This window comes from Eptesicus fuscus, chromosome 11 (genome assembly GCF_027574615.1).
Source record: "Eptesicus fuscus isolate TK198812 chromosome 11, DD_ASM_mEF_20220401, whole genome shotgun sequence".
Lineage (NCBI taxonomy): Eukaryota > Metazoa > Chordata > Mammalia > Chiroptera > Vespertilionidae > Eptesicus > Eptesicus fuscus.
Window position 1 is genome coordinate 38,695,037 of NC_072483.1, and position 24,421 is coordinate 38,719,457.

A 24,421-nucleotide genomic window follows, 5' to 3' on the forward strand; every position below is an offset into this window, starting at 1 on the left:
TAACGTGGCACATTCTTTTATTTTTTTAATCTTTACTGTTGAAAGTATTAATGTATGTCCCCCTTTCCTCCCCCCCCTTCCCATTAACCCCATTTGAGCCCACCCCATGCTGCACATTCTTTTAAAGTAAATCACACAAGACTAGCCCCCATTAAAAAGGTGTGGAATTAAGATTCCACCTCTTACTGGGCAGACCAGACCAGCAACATCACAATACAAAGGGGCCTGTGTGCTCAGATGGGAGGGATTTATAATTTACCACAGGTTGCTTCCAACATTTTAAAAACAGGCATCCTTAATGATTGGGATTTGCTTTAAAATAGAGGGTGGTAAAAACAAGATAGGTTAATTGTTGAAGATTGTTGATTGGTACATAGAGATTCATTATTGTCTCTACTTATATTTGAAATTTTTCATAGTAAAAAATATTTGGTGCGTACTCACCTATCTAAACTGCATTTAGTGAAGTGATTTTTAAAATATATATATATATTTTTATTGATTTTTTTTTTTTTTTTTTTTTTACAGAGAGGAAGGGAGAGGGATAAGAGAGAAACATTGATGAGAGAGAAACATAGATCAGCTGCTTCCTGCACACCCCCTACTGGGGATGTCTGCTTCCTGCACACCCCCTACTGGGGATGTGCCGGCAACCAAGGTACATGCCCTTCACTGGAATTGAACCTGGAACCCTTCAGTCCACAGGCCGACGCTCTATCCACTGAGCCAAACTGGTCAGGGCTAGAGAAGTGATTTTAACCTTTTCTTCCTCTTAGTATTTATTAGAATAGTACTTGATTGTTTTATATTTCCTACTTCCTTTGTAGTATGTAGCTACTAAGGAGTGTAAACCAGCAAAACAGCAATTTTGAAAGAGAATTATTTTTAGGAGTTCTTTATAGAGTTTATTGTAATACAAGTTGTAAAAAAACAACAAACCCACGTCTTTTAATTTGCAAATAACTTTCCTTTATTTATCAAAGTAAGACCAAGTACATTAAATAAATTTTGGAAAGCTACCGTATTTTCCGGCGTATAAGACGACTTTTTAACCCAGGAAAATCTTCTCAAAAGTCGGGGGTCGTCTTATACGCCAGGTGTCATCTTATAGGGCGGGTATATCCCAAACTCTATATTTTAACTGGAAAAGTTGGGGGTCGTCTTATACGCCGGAAAATACGGTAAGTATAAGGAAGGAAACAAAACCCAGGGACATAGTAACATGTTAATAATGCTATTTCCAAATTTTTATGCATGTGTTTATATAAGTAAGGTCTATAAGTTTCTTTACCCTTTAGTAATTATCTTCCTGTACATAAATCTGATATACTTTAAATAAAAAGTCTTTTTTTATTTTGCCCTGGCCAGCATTACTCAGTGGTTAGAGCATCAGCCTGCACACCAAAGGGTCTCAAGTTCGATTCAATTCCCAGTCAAGGGCACGTACCTGGGTTGCAGGTTAAGTCTTTTTTTTTTTTTTAACTGTTAAAATTCATGCTCAAATAATGAAAAAAAACTAATAGAATGTCTACTAAGCTGTTCATATGAAAATCTTTTTTTGACATTGGTGGTATTACTTGATGATAGGTGGTGTTTGCTGAATACATGCTATGTGCCAGCAAAGTTCATAATATACCTGTGAAGTTGATACTATTATAATTCCCCTTTTGTGGGTGAAGAAATTAAGCATAGAGATTACATCTAGAGGCACAACCAAGTAAAGGACAGATTTCAAAGCTTGTACTCATAACTATCATATTTCTGTTATCATCTGTTTTTCCATGTTTCATTCTGGATGATTGGTTTCTAGCCTATTTCCCAGTTCCCTAGTTTTCCAATTTTGCCAAGTTAATTCATTAGTTTCCCACTTTTTTAAACATTGGGGCTGTCTCTTCTGGTTTCGTTGATTCTTATCTCTTGGCATTGTGTTGTAAGTTTTTCCAATTATCAAACATTTTAAATTAAAAAAACCAGAGACTGTTTATTATTTATGACTGGATAGGGACACTCTACTTCTGTCAGACTGTTAGTGTGGTGGGGTTGCATTGGTTTAGTCTGAAGTTGAACTGGGTTTGGGCTTTATTATTGCTTTATTTACCTTCAAAGTACTACAATAGTGGACTGCCACTATGTGGTACTTAATGTGAAGCTCAGAGGCGGGGAGTATTTCTTTCAGTATTCTTTCACTAGCCTCAACTTCCTGTAGGTCCTGCACATCTGTATCACAATGGGGTCAGATTGTCTTAAGTCTCAATAGACTGCTGTTGCTTCTTATTTGGAGCAAAACTCATGGTGATTGGGGTGGTTCTTAGATCTATGCATCCTCCTCCAGTTATAGGCAGGGTCTGTACCTTATTCTCACAGGTGGGGCTGTCCTAAAATTTCTGCCCTTCTCCCTGCTTCCTAGAATTTAGAATACAGGCAGACCCCTGCCACTGCCCCTGTCCCTTCCAGCTGATTTCTGCCTTGTATTGGTGGGGGATCGTGGACAGGCAGGTTTCATAGCCTTTCAACGTTGAAAGATAGCTGCCTATATTAGTGCAGAGTCCTTGCAGAAAGTGGCTTTCCTACTAATAATAGATAATTTCACCTTGTACTCACAAAGGGTCTGGATCATGGATGAGTTTCATATGCCCAATGTGGTCATACTACAGAAAAAGAGACTTCATATATCTTGTCTGTCATTCTTTCTTAGGAGTACTCAGTGGAAAACTTTGGGAAAAATGCCTTATGTTGGGGCTCCCAGAATTTCTAAACTGTCATACTAGCAAATATTTAGCCTTCAGGAATATAAGAATTTGATAAAATTTGGCTGTTTTTTTAGTAGCTTTTAGGGTGGCCACCTTTGTTTCATCTCTCCTTGTCAGAGGGGCTTATCATTCTTTGTAGTTCAATTCATCTCGTGCCTTGCAACCTCAGTTCTGGTGGACTCAAGAAAAGTGATTTAATAAATTATTTGGCTTACCCTTATTATGTTAGAGTAGGAATGATGTTGTCTTGTAGCTGTCTATGTACTAAGAAGAGATGGAATACTTCCCCCCCAATTTTGATTTATTTTGCTTGAAAATATTCAAATAGAGAAGAGTTGGGACAATAGTAAAATTAATATTTGGATGACCTCACCTACATTCAGTAGTTGATAATTTGCCACATTTACTTTATATACTAGAGACCCAGTACACGAATTCGTGCACCAGTGGGGTCCCTTGGCCTGGCCTGCGGGATCGGGCCAAATCCGGTTCCCTGATATCGCCCGAGGGGTCCTGGATTGTGAAAGGGCACAGACCAGGCCGAGGGACCCCACTGGTGCAGGATTGGGGCCTAGGGAGGAACACGGGAGGTTGGCCAGCTGGGGAGGGGCTGTGGGAGGGCTCCAAGGTGTGCCCAGCCCAACTCACCTGGACCCTACCAGCAAAGCTAACTTACTGGTTGGAGCGTCTGCCTCCCGGTGGTCAGTGCACGTCATAGTGAGCGGTTGAGTGGCCTTAGCATATCATTAGCATATTATGCTTTGATTGGTTGAACAGCCAACAGGTTGACCGGACACTTAGCATATTACGCTTTTATTATATAGGATGTTATATGTAATTGTACACATAGTACTTACTTCCTAAAATATGTAATGTTATTTTGAAGTATTTATTAGTAACACTAAGTTGCAGACATCATGACACTTTACTAAAATTCAGTCTTCATTCAAACTTTCTGTTTTATGAATCAGGATTCAGCCAAGGTTCGTGCATTGCATTCAATTTTGTTTCTTTAGTCTCAAACTAAAAGAGTACAGTACTTTTATATTTTTTCTTTGTGACGTGGTTATTTGTGTAGCTTGTTTGTTCTCTACTAGATTATAACTTCTTGATAATCACTATCCTAGTATGTTCGATGTTGTCCCCTCAACTCCAACCCTTGTTTAGTATTAATTTTAATGTGTCTATCACATACTAAGCACCTAAAAAACCTATCTGTTAAATGAATGAAAAAAACTTTAAAAAAGATGCCTTGTAGTACCTCACAAGTGGTTAGGTAGAAGTTTTTCAAGGACTATGCATTTTAAATTTTTTACTATTTTTTTTGTGCTTTTGACCTACAACTTATGCAACCATATTATATAAGCTCTCTGGTAACACCTACATTGTCGAAATTCCATCAGTTTATGTAGAGAAGCTGCCAAAAATAGTTTCATATAATATAATATATCTCTCAGAGGACTCTGCCTCTTTGTCTTCTCAAGAGGTTTGTTTTAAGCAGATTTCCTATTAGGTTAGTTTCATTCTGCAAGTATGCAAGTAAGTATTGGATATAAATATAGTCAAAGTAAACTACAAGAAGTATGATTAAAAAGAATCATTGTTACTGAAAACCATCTATAGGCCTGCATCTTTTAAAAAGCACTTTGTCTACCTGTTTAAAATCTTCAGGTTACAAATACAGTTCCTTGTTTGTATTTTAATAGATTTTTTTTAGTAAAATAACAAATCTACTACTTGTTAAATCATTTATGGATTTTTTGCCTGTCAGTGTTAAACCATTAATACTCTTTGTACTAATGTATGCTTTCTTTAAAGGTCCAATTCATAATACACATCTTTTTAGTTAAAAAAAATTGTGCAGACATGCATATATAGTTTATAAAAAGCTAAAGCTTTCATATGCTTTATCAACCAAACCAGGTCAAAGAGACTGCACAAGCACTATTAATAATTGTCCTGAGATAATGAGCACAAATTAGGACTTTTCTGGCCATAAACTGGGACTGTTCTAGGCAAACCGGGAAATATGGTCATCCTGCTTTTAAGGAAAACAATAATTTTTTGCCCCATCCTTTACCTCATCCCCAGTTCCACTTTCCAAAGGCATCAACCCTCGACTTTTTAGTTCTAGGATTTATTTTTATATCTCCAAATGATGTATTTAAACTGTTTATGATTTTTCAATATTCTTTGTGTTTTCCTTATTCACCATTGTCTTTATTTCCCTTACCCATCTTCATCCCACAGCATATTTGTCACAAAATCAATAGACTGTTTATATAATTATAACTGTAAATATTAAGTGTGCACCCCAAAACAGTACCTTCTTTCTTGTACAATAGCTCTGTTTTCCCAACTTAGAAAATTAATTTATTAAACTGCCATTTGTTCAGCATTTTTCCAATTGTATCATCTTTGACAGAATAGTTTCTATTTGATGCTTTTTTTTTTTTCCTTAGAACTTTGCTTCTATTATCAGTGATCCTGTCCAGTCTCAATAAGTTGTTCCCTATGCTTTCTTCATACCTTTGTCAACTTTCCTGGGTATTGTGTTTGGTTCTTTAGTTCCTTACACTCCTATTTTTCTACCACATGCTCTTTTAGCTTCCTTCGGTTTTTGTTTTGTTTTGTGATTGCTTTCTTAAAAAATATTTTTAAGTGTTTTGTGTTGTTTTTTTGTTTTTGTTTTTGTTTTATTTCAGGGAGAGAGAAAGGGATGGAGAAACATCAGTGATGAGAGAGAATCATTGATCAACTGTCTCCTGCACACCCCCCTACTAGGGATCGAGCCTACAAGCCAGGCATGTGTCCTGACCAGGAATCTGAACCTGGTCTCCTGGTTCATAGGTTGAAGCTCAACTGCTGAATCACACCAGCTGGGCATGTGATTGATTTTTTTAAAGATCTTGATGTCTCAAAATGTATCCTCTCCATGTCACATTTAGTTGTCTGATTGGAATTCAAGGCTAAACACTTCTCAAGTTATTGCTTCATTGTCTTAAAAGTTTTAAAAATTGTAATGAAGAAGCCATTCTAATTACTTTTGTATGACCTGCTTTTTCACTCTTGTAACTTGCTTTTATTTCTGTTGTTCTGAAATTTCAAGATGATAAATTGTGCTTAGTGTTAGTCTCTCTTTGATTTGCTGAGTACCCTAGTCCTTTCATTGTGTGAAAAAAAATTTTTAAATATATTTTATTGATTTTTTACAGAGAGGAAGGGAGAGGGATAGAGAGTTAGAAACATCGATGAGAGAGAAACATTGATCAGCTGCCTCCTGCACACCTCCTCTGGGGATGTGCCCGCAACCAAGGTACATGCCCTTGACTGGAATCGAACCTGGGACCCTACAGTCCACAGGCTGACGCTCTATCCACTGAGCCAAACCGGTCAGGGCTCATTGTGTGAAAATTTATATCCTTTAATCCTTGAAAGGTTCTTTGATTCCTTTGCTAACTTTTTCATTTTCTTTCCTCTCCTTCTGTAACCATATTATAGTCTGATCATAATTGCCCTTGACAATTCTCCTACTTTTTATTTACTAGTACATTTTCTACTTCAGGGAGGTTCACTCAATTTGTTTGTGTTGATTATTTCAATAGATCACATTTTAAAAAATACCACATTTTGAAAATGCACAAGCACATTGTAGTCTGATTGCTTTCTCAAGCATCCTATTATTCTTTTACTAGAGGCCCGGTGCATGAAATTGTGCATGGCGGGGGGCGTCCCTCAGCCCATCCTGCACCCTCTCCAATCCGGGACCCCGCGGGAGATAACTGGCAGTTGGACATCTTTCTCGCAACCCAGGACTGGTGGCTCCTAACCACTTACGTGCCTGCCGGCCTGATCTCCCTAACTGCCAGCCTTATCCCCTAACTGCTCTCCTCTGCCGGCCTGATCCTCCTAACTGCTCTTCCCTGCTGGCCTGATCTCCCCTAACCACCTCTGCCTCAGTCCCACCACCATGGCTTTGTCCGGAAGATGTCCACTCTAATTAGCATATTATCCTTTTATTAGTATAGATAAATGATTGTCATCCCTTTGAGATGCTTAAAGGTAATCTGGCATGTTTAGCTAGAAATTCAAAACTGACCTTTTTTCTGATGAACTTTTTTATTTAATCATATCCCATAGTATAACTTTTACTCTGACTTATTATTAGCTAGATATTCTTAGCTGAAACATTTTAATTGATATCCTATATAATAAAAGCATAGTATGCAAATTTTCCCCTCCACTGGGATTTCAACCAGGGGGCGGGGCTGGCCAGGGAAGGGAGGGAGGCCCTGGCCGGCCGCTAGGGACCCTACCAGTGCACTAACTTCATGCATTTGGCCTGTAGTTGATATATTTGTTGTGTGTCTCCTACTGCAATATAGACCATAGGTTTTATTAATGTTTTTTGCCCTCTTTATCCTTTTTCTGTCATTCCTGATACCATGATTTTATGACTGATATTATTGAAAAAGGAAATTCTTTTGTAGTGACTTTTCAAGTAGAAAGATGTGATTGATCCAAGATTTAGTTGGTAATGAGGTTACATGCTGAAAACTAATTAGATATTTTTAACTTAAATGTTTATATTTGAATGTTTTAATAAAGCAAATATACCTTATCTAAGCTGCACATAAAGTAAGTGAAGTGCATCTGTTTCCACTTACAGGACAATTCTCCTATATAATAAAGGTAATATGCAAATTGACCATCATTCCAACACACAAGATGGCTAGTATGGGAGGGCAGTTATGGGCATCCAGACCAGACCAGCAGGGGAGGGCAGTAGGGGTGACTGGGCCAGCAGGGGAGATCAGTTGGGGGGTACCAGGCCTGCAGGGGAGGGCAGTTAGGGGCAATAGGGCTGGCAGAGGGGCAGTTAGGTGTCGATCAGGCTGGCAGCAGCATGGTTAGGGGGTGATCAGGCTGGCAGGCAGAAGCACTTAGGGGCAATCAGGCAGGCGAGCGGTTCGGAGCCAGTAGTCCTGGATTGTGAGAGGGATGTCCCAGATTGGAGAGGGTGCAGGCTGGGCTGAGAGTCACACCCCCCCCCCCCCCAGTGCAAGAATTTCGTGCACCGGGTCTCTAGTAAGGGAATAATTTTTGATCTTGAAAGTTGGTAACTGGGAGAAGTTTATGAGATTATTGTGATTTCTTTTTATTTATACTTTTGTCTTTATTATCTTTCTACTCTCGAGACTGGTGGCATTTCTCAGTCATTTAGAGGCCTCATTGTAAATCCTTTCCCTAGGAAACTTAAACATGTTTGTTTGTTAATTTATAAAAGTACTCTTGATAACAATATTATTGTAACAGTTTAAAACTGGAAATAATCCAGTGTCCATCCACAGTAGAATGGGCAAATAAATTGTATGTATTGGAATACTGTATAAACCATTTGGAGTGAACTTACAACTGCATAAAACAACATGAATGAATCTCACAAATACAATGTTGAGCAAATAAAACCAGATATAAAAGAGTACATATTGTATGATTTCATTTATATTTAGTTAAAAAACAGGTGTAGCTATGGTGTCTCTTGGCATAGGTTAAGAGGAATGTTTAGTGAAGAAAACCTAGAAATTTTACTTTGAGAAGGGGCGATAGGCAGGAAAGCAAATTACTATAGCATAAGGTAGTATGTTCCTATATACTGGTACTAAAACCCTAATATGTAAATTGACCGAACGGTGAAACGACCAGTCGCTATGACGTGTACTGACCACCAGGGGGCAGACGCTCAATGCAGGAGCATCGTTGTCGTCATCGTCGTCATCCCCCCCCCACCCCCACCCCTGAGACGGAGGCACGACCAGTGGTGGCAGGGCCAGGCCTCTAGCCAAGGTGGGTGCCAGCGGGAGCCCCCCGATTGCCCTGCCCACCAGTTGCCCCACAGATTGGCTCTGATCTCTGGCCAGGCCTAGGGACCCTACCCTATATATTGGGAACAGTCTCTTAGATTTAAAAATTAAAACCTGGCAAGGCTACTCTAACACTGAAAAAAAACAGGATGATGCAACGATGACATGCATGGACTCTGGCTTGCACATTTTGTGGTCATCCCTGATTCTGACACTTATAATTGTGTGACAAAGCCAATTAACTTCTCTCTGCTTCAGTTTTTCCACCTATAAGATGGGAAGAATGGTACTACTGCCTCAGAAGGATCATGTTATGCACTACTTTTTATAATCAGGGCAAAATAATGTAACTGCTCATAAAACAAGATGCTTTTCACCTGTATGGAAAGGATCATCACTGGTGCATGTAATGTCCCGGATTGTGAGAGGGGTGTTCAAAACTGGCAGTCGGACATCCCCAGAGGGCACAGTCCTGGCTGAGGGGGTACCCCCCTCCCGCGCTGCACGAATTTCGTGCACCGGGCCTCTAGTGTTTTAATAGAGGTATGTATAAAGTGGAGGCACAAAAAGAAAAGTGCTTGTTTTAAGACCTCATCCAGGAATTGAATGGGAACTGTGTAGACTTTTTCAGACTCATACAAAGACCTGTGAGAGCATTTTGTGTTAAGCTAATAGCTAATGTTTATGGTAAGAGTATTGAACACTAATAATAGGTAGGAATAGCAAGATAATCAAGAGCAAATTGGTGTAGGATTTTATCTGGAGAAAAAAAATTGAATAAGGAAAAGAGGCCAGGCTTTGGAAACAACAAACCTCAGTTCTTCATCTCACTTTCATTATGTGTGCTTCATATTATGGACAGTAAGGAACCTTTGATAGACTTTGGAGAGGGGTGGGATGATGATAGTCTTATAATTTATCATCCTACATACTAGAGCAGTGATGGGCAACCTTTTGAGCTTGGTGTGTCACACTTCGCCAAAAAACTGAGCATAACTCGGGAAGTGTGTCACTTTGAGGAAAAAACATTATTTCGCAAATGTTTCATCCTCAAGAGCAGCAAATGTTTCATCCTCAGCATGCAGCCGCGTGTCATCAGAAATGGCTACGCGTGTCAGTGCTGACACGCGTGTCATAGGTTCGCCATCACTGTACTAGAGTATAGTTAATTTGCATGGGTAATTCTTGATTTGAGCTGCTTGCTTTCCCAAAGGCAATTTATCTAAATTTGTACCTCATAGGAAACCTTAAGAATGGAGTCTAAACCTTCAAGGATTCCAAGAAGAATTTCTGTTCAACCCCCCAGCTCTTTAAGTGCTAGGATGATGTCTGGAAACAGAGGAAGTAATTTGAATGATACCTATCACTCAAGAGACTCTTCATTTAGACTGGATTCTGATTACCAGGTAACTTCTTAATATGTACAGTCTCTTTCAGAATCCTTGGGGCCACATGTGTCTTGGATTTTAGGTAAGTAGTAGAATATGTTTAGAATACCCTCAGCTGAATTTGAGACATCAGAACTTATGTCTGCAGCAAAATGAATGATCATTCATAACAAGCAGCAAAAACTTAATGGTTTTCAAATTGCTTGGACTTAAGAATTTTGAATGAGGGATTGTGATCTTATTAAAAATGATCATACTCTCCAAGACTTGGAAACATTTTTACTTAAAAAAAGCAAGTATGAATTTAAGTATACATTTAATTGAGTTAATCAATGTAGGTGACTGTCAATGAACTAGAAATGCATCCTTTGTTACATTCATTTATCTGACTTTTCTCTGAGTATACAAGGCAGTGGTGGAATAATCATTGTTAAGTGTTTTTGTTTTTTTTGCATTATGGACAAATTTTGGGACTTTTTTACGGCTAGTAATGACTGCACTAATTCATAATCTATATAAAGCTACAGGTGCTACTCTTAATGTAACTAATTTTCCTTCAGACTGACAGTTTTTGGAAAGGTTTATTAGGGTTATAACATCATAGTTGTATAAACCTGTAAATCTTAGATGGCATGACTTGTAAGTTTAGTGCAATTTATCTTATCTTTTAAATTTAAGTTTATTGCATTATTGTCTGAACAGAATTAAATCACACTTGATTTGCTAGAGTCTGATGTTTTGGTAACTGAATCTTAAGAGAATCCTTTAGTGAAAATTTCTGTCAAGTATTTTATATATTTATGTATCATGTGATATAGTATATGACAGTCTTGTGAAAATATTTCTACATAATAAAAAGCACTTTATAAAATATTTAGAGAAAACAAGAAGTAATTTTTCTAAAATGTCCATATCTAAATACACACTCATAAACTTTAAATCTTTTTTTTTTTTTTTAAATATATTTTATTGATTTTCTACAGAGAGGAAGGGAGAGGGACAGAGAGCTAGAAACATCGATGAGAGAGAAACATCGACCAGCTGCCTCCTGCACATCCCCCGGGGATGTGCCCGCAACCAATGTGCATGCCCTTGACCGGAATCGAACCTGGGACCTTTCAGTCCACAGGCCGACGCTCTATCCACCGAGCTAAACCGGTTTTGGCCATAAACTTTATATAAACTATTTGCTTAGACTCATTTTCAGTGTTAATTGATATTGTGGGTTTTTGTTTTGTTTTTTAATTTTGTTGGTAGACAAGCATATACTTGCCAGAGGCCCAGAATCACATCCTTTGTATTCTATAAAAATGTTGTAGGTTAAATGATGTTACTTACTAAGAGCACAGAATTGTTCCCTCCTCCCCTCCCCTGTATTTATAGAAATTTGTCTTCTGATGCTTGTCTAATTTTTCATACAGCCTCTTAGTGAGAAACACAAGACTCTGAAACCAGACTATATGTCCTGGATTGGAGTATTGTTCCACTCATAGCAATGTGAACTTGGGCAAGTTAACTTCACATCTTATTTTCCATATTATTTAGTCAATTGGGTTGTTAGAGTTAAATGAATTAATACATTGAATGAGAATAGAGCTGCCACATGGTAAACACTACATAAATGTTAGCTCCTACATTTTTTTATTATAATTTCAGTTACACTATGGATTAAATAATATGGAAACACCTTATTTTTATATAGTGTTTGATATTTCATGAATATTTTCGACTTTTAGTTTTACTTATATAGGACACATACTTATTTGATAAAATAAAGATCTAAAATCTGAAAAGATTAGTGATTTTTCTTAGAAAATCACATGATTAGTAAATATGTTCCTGAGCTTAAGAATCTATTAGACTTTTGGGTTGCTTTGTTTCTTTGGGGAAATGGGGAAATGGAGGTTCTAAGTTTCGAACAGTTGATTTGCTAAATATATTTGGATTCTCGGCCATTTGAAAGCCGTGTTGCCTCTATTGTTAATCTTGTTGATATTTCTGTTACTCCATCTTTAAATTTTGGTTACAATTTAAATGGTTGAAAACTATGATCATCTCATCTCTTTGGTAACAGTAAGTAGAATTTTAGATATTTTAAATAGAAATTGTATTTCCTATTAGACTGTTGATAGTAAAAAATTTGGGAGTATTCTCTGAATATCTAATTGTTTATGTTACTTTTCTATGTTTTCTGTAATTTAATTTAAGCAGCTATTTCCATTATTTTTGTTTTTTGCTTTGTTGATAGTGATTACTTTTAATATGAAATAATAAAGTAGGGTTTTTTATGAGGTTCTAGGTGCTTTTTTCAGTTAGTGACATCTTTTCTAATTTGTAGATCAACTATTATAGTACTTAATACCATTGCATATTTTTAAATAGTTATGTTTCTAGAGAATTAAAGGATTAAAAGAATTAATTTGTGTGTGTGTATATGCTTATCTACTATAAGAGTACTTCCCATGGAAATAAATATGTATATACATGTGAGTACATGAATTTATGTATGACCCATGAGAGTGGGTCAAGGTTATAAGATTGATAGGCATTCATAAGCTCTGCAAGTGTTTTAAAGTTAAACTTGGACTCTTTCTTGTTCTGGGCGCCAGGGAGATCACAGGGAAGAACAATCAGCTTTATAAGGTGTTTTGTTCATAAGGAAAAGAAATAACCCATTTCTCAAAGGAAGCAATGCTGTGGCACTCTGGTCTGAAAGGGGACAGTGAATGATATAATTGACTGTTGTTATGTAATATTCATACTATAAATATATATACCTAATACAGTGAAACTTGTGCCTTCTGTCCAGTCTACCCTTTTCATCTTCTACACTGTTCTGAGGATATTTCTAGGAAGTTGATCGGATAGTATTTCCTCCTTGAGTAGTTTCCAAAATCATATTTATTTGCAGAAAAACTATTCAGTAACAATTTGTGTAGTCCATGCATAATTAGAAAAATAAGGCTTGTGTTATATTCCATTTTTAACCCTTGTCAAGAAGTGTAACACTTAACATTGTTTTCCTTTTTTTAAGATTCTTTAATAAAATGAACTATTTACCACATACATATTGAAATTATTATAAAATATTTTTATTTTCCCTAGAACTCACTTTTATTTTAGTCTTCAGTGTCTCCAATGAATTTAGGACCATTTCTATAATTGAGGTTAAAATATTATGTTCTTATTTAAACCTACGTTTTTAAGGAGATAAGCTAATCTTTTCTTTTTTTAGGCATTATGTTAGGTATACTGCCTAACCATTTAATGAATTGAACAGAAGTAAAATAGTTTGTACATTGTGAATAACTTGAGTTTTGGGTTGTTTTATTTTGTGTTCATCAGTTTATACGTTAATAGAGAAAAACCTTGAGCAAAGAGTTTTCAAATATGCACTTTTTTTTTTTATCTACTTATTGCTTCACTGATGAAGAGATTCCAGATAATAGGGTGTTTTTTTTTTGTTGTTGTTGTTTTTAGCAAATTAAGCACCATGTCAGTCACTAGTGACTGACACTATACTTTCCGTCCAGACTGGTCAGTCACTGGTGCCGCCAGCATATTGGTGAAATCGGATATTGCAGGCTAGAAGACAAAACAGGCTTGGTGCTTAACGTGTTAAACATACTGTTTAATAGTGTGTTACTATATTCTTAACAATGAGCATTAGATTCAGGATAAATTTTTATTGAAAAATTTTATTTTCATAGTAGAGTGTTCACAATCAGTTTTATATATTAGTGCCTTTATTGGCATTCTGTCCACCTCTAAGAATAGGAAACAGGTTCCTCAGAAGGTTGAAATATTAAACCAGGAAAACAAAATGAATAAAGTTTTTGCTTTTGAGTATTTCCTAGCCAGATGTTTATATACAGTTACATAGAAGATTTATTACTCAACAATATACAATTTCAGTATAAAATAATGGGGCAGTGGATAAAAGGGAACAAAGATTATGAAAAACATACATGGTAGAAAAATTTGGTCCTTGGGAATGTATTACAATATTGTCAATTAAATTTAATATCGAATGCAAGCATTTTGTTCCTGTAAAATTTTTTTTTAAACTTAACAGTCTACATCTGCGTCAGCAGCTGCATCTCCATTTCAGTCGACATGGTATAGTGAATCTGAGATAACTCAGGGTGCACGCTCAAGATCACAAAACCAGCTACGGGATCATGATTCAAAAAGACCTAAACTTTCCTGTACAAACTGTACATCTACCTCAGCTGGAAGAAATGTTGGACATGGTTTAAATGCAGTATCAGGTAAGAATTAAATTTTTTTTCCCATTTTTTTTTTATTAAGGTATTATATGTGTACATATCTTACCATTGCCCCCCCAAGAATTAAATTTATGTAAGAATTACACCATATGTATTTTGGACTAAAGCCCTTTTCCCGAGACCTGGTATATATTAGGCAAATAGAGCCAGTGGAGTTTCCAACATCTTCCCTTAATAGTAAGTTAGTGCTGGAATTGAAATTAACTAGAATAGCCGAAAATGTATGGTGATCAAATTGGTAAAAGTGATGTGTATTCTTCTGTTGTTATAGGAGGTAAGTTACTAGGAAAGCCAATTTTTCTGAAGTAGACAAATATTTTCAAAGCTTATCTTCTATACCTATAAAAGCCTAATGTGCAAAGTGTCCCCTCGGGAGTTCGACTGACCGGGAGTTCGATTGCTTGCTGTGACGTGTGCTGACCACCAGGGGGTGGTGCGGAACGAAGGGAGGCCCCGGCTGGCGACTGGCAGCTGCTACGGACTCTACCCATGCACGAATTTCATGCACCGGGCCTCTAGTCTTTTATAAATGAGAAACATTGTGGTATATATTTATTGTTTAGAAAATATAAAAATCCTTTATTTAAAAAACAGTTTGTGGTATTCTACTAGTTCTGGTAGTAATTAGAAAACCATGATTCTAGCCCTCTGATTAGATGTACAAGTCACTTAACCATTCTGGGATTTAGATGGCTTATCTGTAAAGCTTTATGCTTGGTATTTTGTACTCACAGACATATTTGTTGTACAAATTGAAAAGATCTTTTGCTGAGAGGTTAGGAGGCTCCCTCTTCACTTATACTCTTCAAATGAAATACTATCCAATACCTAACATCGTTTTAAGGTGGTGCAGAACTTGTGATGACACAATTGGATATAAAATTCTTAAAATGCATATGTATTACCAATTGAATTAGTGTAAGCGATTCCTTTATATATTTTTAAAACATGTTTTCATTGATTTTTAGAGAAAGGAAGGGAGAGGGATAGAACCATCCAGGTGAGAGAAATAACAATCAGCTTCCTCCTGCAAGCCCCCTACTGGGGATCAAGCCAAAACTCGAGCAGGATAGAGTTTAGTGTTAGAGAAGACTGTGTTTTAATAGGAAATAATTTTGTAAGTAGTGAGTTCATTTAGTGAATAATTTTATGTTTTGCTAAATTTTTAATATATTTTGATTGATTTCAGAGAGGAAAGGAGAGGGATAGATGGAAACATCAGTGATGATAGAATCATTGATCTGCTTGCTGCCTCCTGCACACCCTCTACTGGGGATCGAGCCTGCAACCCAGGCATGTGCCCTGACCTGGAATGGAACAGTGACCTCCTGGTTGACACTGAACCACTGAGCCATAACAGTCAGGCTGTTTTGCTAAATTTTACTTCTGATTACAACTGTGTAACTATGGGGATTTCTGTAATACATGACAACCTCCCTGTATAATACTGAAAATTTTTTTTTGTCATTAGAAACCTTAAAAGCTCTCTCTGAATTAAAACTTCTTTGATTATTTAAAGATTCTTGGAGACATAGTCAAGTTCCCAGATCTTCATCAGTGGTACTTGGATCATTTGGAAGTGACTTAATGAGAGAGAGGAGAGATTTAGAAAGGAGAGCAGATTCCTCCATTAGTAATCTTATGGATTATAGTCACCGAAGTAGTGATTTCGCAACTTCATCATGTATGTATAAACTGTATTGTTACATATAACTTAATCTGATAATGTTATTTTCCTCTTTATATCACTAAATTACAGTACAAAAGAATAAATGAAGTGAATCTTATGAAAGTTTTAAAATAGTTTAATGTTTCCTAGTACCTTATTTGTTGTTTTGTTTTTAAAAATGTAAATAATTTAAAAGTACATGAATACCCAGATTCTATGTGCTGATAAATTTTTTACTTGCTCTTTTAAGAATGTATGTGCCATAAAGTATACTAAACAATCCTTGTATATTCCAGTATAATTTGCCTTATGTAGTGTAATAAGTAACCAATTATGTATAGTAAAATTTTAAACTAAAGTTTGAAATCACCATTTTAAGCAATTTAAAATTACCTTAATTTAACTCAAATGTGCTTTTGTTTTCATTTAGTCGAAATAACCACACTGTCAGTGCACATAAGCTTGAGCTTTTCAAACATAAATACCATAAAACAATAATATTAAGTAACTGAAGACAAAAAGTGCTGATGAAGTAGACAAATATAGCAGGCAAAAGTGGAGCTTGATTTATGTAGAAGATACATTTGATTTTAAAGGTTAAGTTTATTTTAAGTAAATGTATTGGGGCAAATCTTTGCTTATTTAAGACAAATGGGGACATCTTTTTATTTGCTTGGTTTTGAATGGATGACCTTTAGTAGATGGTATCAGTAGCTTCTAGATTGGGAATATAAAAGTACAGGATAGAATAGATTTATCCCTTAACAGTTTCTCTTTTCCTGAGGCTGCATGTATTAGCACACTAGTAATCTAGGTTTTAAATTAGGTGTATGGGTAAGCATTCTTTATAAAGGAATGCTATAGATTTCCTCATCTCATCCCTATGGAATTTAGAACCACCAATGGTGTACTTTTAAAATCTTAGATGTCAGGACTCTATTCTGATTCATAGCTCCCAGCCAGTATTAAAAAGCAAAGGTATTTTAGATGAGTAACCAGGGATAAGAATCATTGCTGTTACATTGAGGGGGGTGGGGTGGGGATGGAGACATTTTTAGCTTGTTAGCAGGGTTTGCCATAAAATTACTAGGGTGATAATACTTCTATGAAATAGCCTTTATACTTACTGCAGAGTAAGAAAATTTCCCAAACACTGTCTCCTAGGGTTATTTTGCTTTTTGTTTGTTTGTTTTATTTTTAAAAAAATCTTTATTGTTAAAAGTATTACTTGTCCGCCATTTTCCCCCATTGATCCCTTCTACCCTACCGCCACCTCACGCTTTTATTTGTTACAAGAGTCATTTACATTGAATTATTTGGCACATTTAAAATACCTTATTTAAATGTTAGATATTCTACCCTATCAATTTCTGGTCAACAGATTCAGCTGTTTTACATTCATCAAGTTGGTAGATTGATGTTTGCCTCTCATAAGCTCTCATTTCTTTTTAGATTCTGTATAAAGTATTATGACTTGATACAAAAGTGCTGGATTTCACCAAATGTATAGAAAGAGAAGCACATTTATGTTTTTTCCCTGTAATAATAGTTAAGCTGTGTGGTTATAATGCAGCACTATTAAGTTTCAAACCAGTGTTTCATTTTGGCAGTAATTAGTCATTAATAAATGCAAGTTTTATTAATAGTCAATTTTTTTCATGTAATTGCCTATTTTTCCTTTCTTTCAAAAACAGATGTTCAAGACAGAGTTCCTTCTTCATATTCACAGGGAGCAAGACCAAAAGAGAACTCAATGAGCACTTTACAACTGAATACATCATCCACAAACCACCAAATGCCTTCTGAACGCCAGACTGTACTGTGTTCTAGGGATTCTAGTAGAAATTCTGTAAGATCAAGTTTTTCTCCAAGGGAATTGGAGTCTCTCCAAAGCAATACACAGCCTGGATTTTCTTATATTTCAAATAGAGGTGAAACCTCAACCATAAGCAATTCAGATAGGGTTGGTTCATCTCAAAGATCATTTCAAGAATCTTCTGACAATGAAGGTAGACGTACGACAAGGAGATTGCTGTCACGTATAGCTTCTAGTATGTCATCTACTTTTTTTTCACGAAGGTCTAGTCAGGAATCCTTGAATACAAGATCATTGAGTTCTGAAAATTCATATGTTTCTCCAAGAATTTCTTCACAGTCTCGTAATGCAGCATCAACTTCTGACGTTCTTGATAATAGGGCATCTGAAGCTTCTCAGGGATTTCGATTTCTTAGGCGAAGATGGGGTTTGTCATCTCAAAATCATAGCACTGAGCCAGATTCAGAAAATTTTAACCAAGAATCCGAAGGTAGAAATACAGGACCTTGGTTATCTTCCTCACTTAGAAATAGATGCACACCTTTGTTCTCTAGAAGAAGGCGAGAGGGACGAGATGAATCTTCAAGGATATCCACTTCTGATACACAATCTCGATCTCATATTTTTAGAAGAGAATCAAATGAAGTGGTTCACCTGGAAGCACAGAGTGATCACCTTGGGGCTGCTGCCAACAGATCACAAGCACCTGCAGCATCCAGCAGTGCTGCTACAGGTGGCTCCATGTCAGATTCGGCTCGCAGTGGAAGAAACACAGGAATGACGGGGATCCTTCCTGGTTCCTTGTTTCGATTTGCAGTCCCCCCAACACTTGGAAGTAATTTGACTGACAATGTCATGATCACTGTAGATATTATTCCTTCAGGTTGGAGTTCATCTGGTGGAAAAAGTGATAAAACTAAAAATGCACCTTCAAGAGATCCAGAAAAACTGCAGAAAATAAAAGAGAGGTAAATTTAAATACCTGTCTTAAGCCCATAAAGCAAGAGCAGATTAGAGAAAAAAGTATTTGTAAAATTTTAGGCTTCTTATAACAATATCTAAAATTTGTTCCCTTGAAATTTATAGTAAGATACGAGCGTTGATAGAGATGAAATGGATGAGAATTAATAATGGAAGTAGGCACTAAGGTGTCTACTACATCAAGAAATAATCTAAAGATTATTTTTAAACAGGTTTGGATATAGAAGCACACAAAGATAAAAATCTTTTAACACTAGTCCTTGATGGACTAGTGCTAAATTGGATTGGTAAGGAGGCCCAAGTGGTCATGGATTATTAAGATGATTACTAAGATGATTTATGTACTATTTGTCATTCTCAATTTTATCTTTTAAACATAAAATTATTTACACATTTTTAGTTTTGTTTTTGAAGTCCCAAGTATATACTGAATATTTTTTATATATTGTGACCATTTGATAGACCAGTTTAAATTTCAGACTTTTAAAGAATCTTTATACTAATCTTTTATACAGTTGAAGTTTGCTTAAAAATGTCTGGTGAAAGTGGAAAGGTGAAAGATCAGAGATTGTAGAACCAATTGGATTATTAATTTTGTCATATTAGTTTTTCCATCTAGTAAAGTAATTTTAATGATGAAATGGGATAGGGTAGTACATGTAAAATATATGTATAGGAAGAAAAGACTATGTAAAGCTAAGGTTATAGAGTTTTGTTTGTTTTTGTTCATAAAGGCCTAATGTTAATGTAATTTGGGGGGAACATAGCTTTTACTATCATTTAAGATATTTTTTTTTGTACTTTTAAGAAGAAATACATTCAAAACTAATTCTGGGAATAAAGGAAACTTCACATGCTTTCTGAGATGTTGGACATTGGGCTACTATGTTCCATTTTTCCTTAAAAGGACCAATTGTACCATGTGACTCTTCCTGCTTTTAAAATTTCTGATTTTTCCTTTCTTGGAGAAAGATTTACTCTGCCCTGATAGTATTAGTTTTAACATTATTGTAGCAGCTCCCTCTGATTGCAAGCTGTCTACTGAGGAATGTAGTTACCACTATTACAGCTATTATAACTAATAGTTATAAATATTTCATGTGCCCACGTTAGGTTAATTTGAGTGCAGTGGTGTAAGCAGCAGGTTAATTTAGTGTTTTCCAGGGAAACAAATTAAGCTGGCACCATCCTCTCTGGTTAGATTAAAAATTTAAAAATTTGTTGGTTATTTTGCCATAGAGTTTGTGTGTCTGTGTGTAACCCTTTATTGTATTTTTTTTGCTCATGAGGATTTTAAGACACTACATTTAAATTATAGTAGTTCCCTCTTACCTTCGGTTTCACTTTTTGTGGTTTTAGTTACTTGTTAACTGTGTTCTAAAAATATTAAATGGAAAATTCCAGAAGTAAGCAAATTCATAAATTTTGTGTTGTATGCTTTTCTGAGTATCATGATGAAATCTTATTCCACCTGGCTCTGTCCTGTTCATGATGTGCTCATTCCTTTGTCCAGTTGTCCACCCTGTACAAACAGTACAATAAGATACTTTGAGAGAGAGACCACATTCATATTACTTTTATTACAGTATATTGTTATAATCACTATGTTTCATTAGTTGTTAATCTTTTATTGTGCCTAATTTATAAATTAAACTTTATTCTAGATGTGTGTGTAGGAAAAACATAATATATATATAGGGTTTGGTACTGGAGATATTGAAATGTACTCCCTGCATATTGGGGGGTGGGAGGCTATTGTAATAAGAGCGAAAAAATTAAATTTCCCAAGTAAAGAATAATTAAAACAATGAACTGTAGAAAGTTAAATCTAAAGGTAAAACAAAAATTGAAGTTGTATCTCTGGTTAAACCAGGGCATGAAAGTTACCTAGCAGCTGTATATCTATTCCTCTTTCCACACATCTACTAGTATTGTTAAATTTATTGTGAACCAATATAATCCAGATTTTATTTCAGTAACAGTTTAACATTAAGTATAATCAATTTACTGAATACCTCTTTTATGCTAGCAGTGGACTAAACCAATAGGGATTTTAACAAAAAATTAATTTCTTATTATATATTGTTCTACATTTAAATTATTCTACATGTCAGTCTATTAAGTAGAGTACATAGGTTAATGAAAACTGCTCCATACTTAAAAGCCTACCCAAGAAGATTTAATAACAAAACATTGTTGGGGATGGGGTAAATGGAGAAATTTAAAATCTATTTTTCTGTAATTTAATACAAAAAGCTTATTTTGTTGTTTTGACAATATGTAAATGGGAAGTCACTAGGCTGTATTTCTTCAAGGCATTCAAGTTGTTTTAAAAGTTTTGGGCTAGACGGGGGTGGGATTGAAGTAGTCTATGATACTACAGAAATGAAAATCTCTCAGGAATACTTGTAAAGTGATTGAAAAATATGGAACTTAAGCTAGTACCAAAGACAAAATTACTTAAATCATTTGAAGATAAGTAATAGGATAGTTTATTTTATTTACCTTTAAAATGTATATTTTAATTCTCATTGTTAAGGTTTTTCATGGTGGTTGCTGTTTATTGTTACTGTTTTTTCCTAATCAGAGAGAGAGAGTGGGTAGAAGCAAAAAAAAAGATACTGTTTGGGCCCTAGCTGGTTTGGCTCAGTGGATAGAGCATTGGCCTTCGGACTGAAGGGTCCCAGGTTTGATTCCAGCCAAGGGCACATGCCTGAGTTGTGGGCTTGATCCCCAGTAGGGATGTGCTGGAGGCAGCCTATCAATGATTCTTTCTCATCATTGATGTTTCGCTCTCTCTCTCTCTCTCTCTCTCTCCTTTTTGAAATCAATAAAGAAATATATATATATTTTTTAAAAAAGATACTGTTTGGGATTATATATGACTGGAAATGACCGATCAGGATTAGCTTTGAAAAAAAGGAAATCTGCCTTTTTTTCCAGCCTCCTTTTAGAGGACTCTGAAGAAGAAGAAGGTGACTTATGTAGAATTTGTCAGATGGCAGCTGCATCATCATCTAACTTGCTAATAGAGCCATGCAAGTGCACAGGAAGTTTGCAGTATGTCCATCAAGAGTGTATGAAAAAGTGGTTACAGGCGAAAATTAACTCTGGTAAGATTTAAATTTTGTGTATTTTGTTTTCACAATTTTCCCAAGAGATGTATGCTTGATTGCATATTAATTAGCAAATTGTTACAATTTATTGTCAATTTTATATTCTTACCAAAGTGTCTTGATCGTTTTTTGAAGCAAAAACATTAAAGCGCATTAGTCTTATATCATAACTTTAATTTATACTACTATTTTTTATATTCCATTTACCCAATAGACAACTTCATAGTTTACCATGTAAGATCCTTTTGAAAGATTTGTTTCTAATGCTATTGTCTAATGTTGTATAGAAATAATGTTACTGTAGAGACTAATTTGTTTCTTGAGTAAGTGCCTGTTGTGAAACCAGGCACAGTTCTATTGGTGAGGTATAGAGTGGTAAACAAACCAGAGGAGTTACTTGCCTTATGGGGTAATATTGCGTGTTATGAGGTAATATTGCATGTTAAAGGAATGACTTGTTGAGGTGATGACATTTAAACTGAACAGAGAAGAGCCAGCTAATCCAAGAATGAGGGCAAGAGCATTCCAGCAGAGGGAACAACTAGTGCAAAGATTTTAAAGTGGCAATGACTTAGAACTGAATGAAGCTTGTTTGGACTATAATTAGTGGGCAAGGAAAGGGGTTATACAGTTGAAATAGGAGAGATTAGCAGAGGCTAGCTCATTTAAGACTTCAGAAGCTAATGTCTAAAGTTAGATTTTTATCTTAATTATGAGGGGAAGCCACTGAAGGGCAGTGGAGTGAAATGATCTTTTATTTTTGCTGCCATGTGGAGGGTGGCTTTTAGGGGGACAAGAGTAGCAGCAGAGAAGCCAACTAGTAGTCTATTGTGGCAACTAACCAGAAGTCTGTCTTATAAGAGAGAGTTGGTGATGGAGGTGGTACAAATAGGTAGGGGTGTGTGTGTGTGTGTGTGTGTGTGTGTGTGTGTGTGTATTTTGGAGGTAGACTTGCTGGTGGATTGGATATGGTGGAGTGAAGGAGAAAGAACAATTAGGAAGCCCATATTTTTGTCATGAGCTGCTAAGTAAATGGTAGGTTCATTTGCTGAAATAAAGAAGACTGGGAATTGAATAAATTTGGGAAAGGAAATCAAGAGTTTTGTTTTGTAAATACTATGTTATGAACTGCTTATTAACCAGATGGAAATGTCAACTGGACAGCTTGCTAGACAAGCTGGATATTTCACAGGATATTAGCACTGGAAATTACAATTTTGGGAATCATAAGCACATACGTAATATTTTTAGTATTGGGATTAAATTAGGTCATTTAGAATAAGAGCAGATATCCAAGAAATTAGCCCAAGACAGAGCCTTGGGACACCCAAACGTTTAGTGGGAGCAGAAGAGATTTGAGGAGCGGACTCAGTCTAGTAAAGAAAAAAAGCTTAACAAGTAAGTGTTGTGCAAGCCAAGAAAAGGAAGTGTTGTTTTAAGGAGGGTATAATCAACCCTGTCAAATATACTACCAAGAGATACGAACAAAGAAATGACAGTTGGGTTTGGTGGCTTGAATGTCCTTTGTAGCTTGTCTCTGGAGTGCTGGGATCATAAGCATGATTAGATTGGGATTGAGGAGAGAGAGAGAGAGAGAAAGATGGGATCCAGGGCACAAGTCAAATAGCCTTTAATTAAGGTATTTAAAAAAAATTACAAGAAGGCTAGAAGGATCAGTTGTTTAGGTGAGAAGATGCTTGGATTGCTATATAATTGCTTCTGTTTTCTTAGTTAAGGGGGAGGTAAGGTCTTCAGATGGTTAGGGGACAGTTTTAGAGATTTTGATGTGTGTGGAAAATACCATTCTAAGGTGTTTTTAGGAAGTGTCAGCTTCATTAAAATCAGTGACCATGAATATGCTTCTCAAGTGAGATAGATACATGTAATTTTATTCTTTTCCCATTGTTATTTATTTTACTTTATTTATCTTTATTATTGAAAGTATTACCGATGTCTCCCTCCCCCCCCCCCCAACTCCGCATTGACACACTCCAGCCTGCACCAGCCCCCTCCAGGCCTTCACCACACAATTGTCTGTGTCCATGAGCTATGAATATATGCATATAAATTCCCCAATTAATCTCTCCCCTCCACCCATAAGCCCTGCCTTTCCTCCGAGATTTGTCAGTCTGTTCCATGCTTCTATGTCTCTGGATCTATTTTCTTCATTGGTTTATTTTGTTCATTAGATTCCATATCAGTGAGATCATGTGATACTAATATTTCTCTGATTGGCTCATTTCACTTAGCACAGTACTCTCCAGGTCCCTCCATGTTGTCTCAAAGGGTGTAAGAGATCCTTTTTTTTTTTTTTTTACAGCTGCATAGTTTTACATGGTGTAAATGTACCACAGCTTTTTTATCCACTCATCTACGGATGGCCACTTGGGCTATTTCTAGATCTTAGCTATTATAAATTAATGCTCCTATGAACATAGGGGTGCATACATTCTTTCTGATTGGTGTTTTTGGTTTCTTAGGATATATTCCTAGCAGTGGGATCACTGGGTCAAATGGAAGTTCCATTTTTAATATTTTGAGGCAATTC

At 36.0% G+C, this 24,421-nt stretch overlaps 1 protein-coding gene across 8 annotated transcripts in view; it reads left to right on the forward strand.

The window, feature by feature from the left end:
* The window catches only part of MARCHF7 (membrane associated ring-CH-type finger 7), a 42,242-nt gene that overhangs the window by 4,672 nt on the left and 13,149 nt on the right, over nucleotides 1-24,421 (forward strand). For 4 of the 8 annotated variants that reach the window (XM_028141140.2, XM_028141141.2, XM_054722929.1 and 1 more), the window contains exons 2-6: nucleotides 9,856-10,020; nucleotides 14,078-14,273; nucleotides 15,811-15,975; nucleotides 17,655-18,744; nucleotides 21,701-21,870. In XM_028141140.2, the coding sequence (XP_027996941.2) occupies nucleotides 9,868-10,020; nucleotides 14,078-14,273; nucleotides 15,811-15,975; nucleotides 17,655-18,744; nucleotides 21,701-21,870 (1,774 nt within the window). In that variant the 5' untranslated portion in view covers nucleotides 9,856-9,867. Of the gene's footprint in view, nucleotides 1-9,855; nucleotides 10,021-14,077; nucleotides 14,274-15,810; nucleotides 15,976-17,654; nucleotides 18,745-21,700; nucleotides 21,871-24,421 lie in introns of those variants that run through there. The other 4 variants (XM_054722932.1, XM_054722930.1, XM_054722931.1 and 1 more) reach the window with 2 other exon arrangements.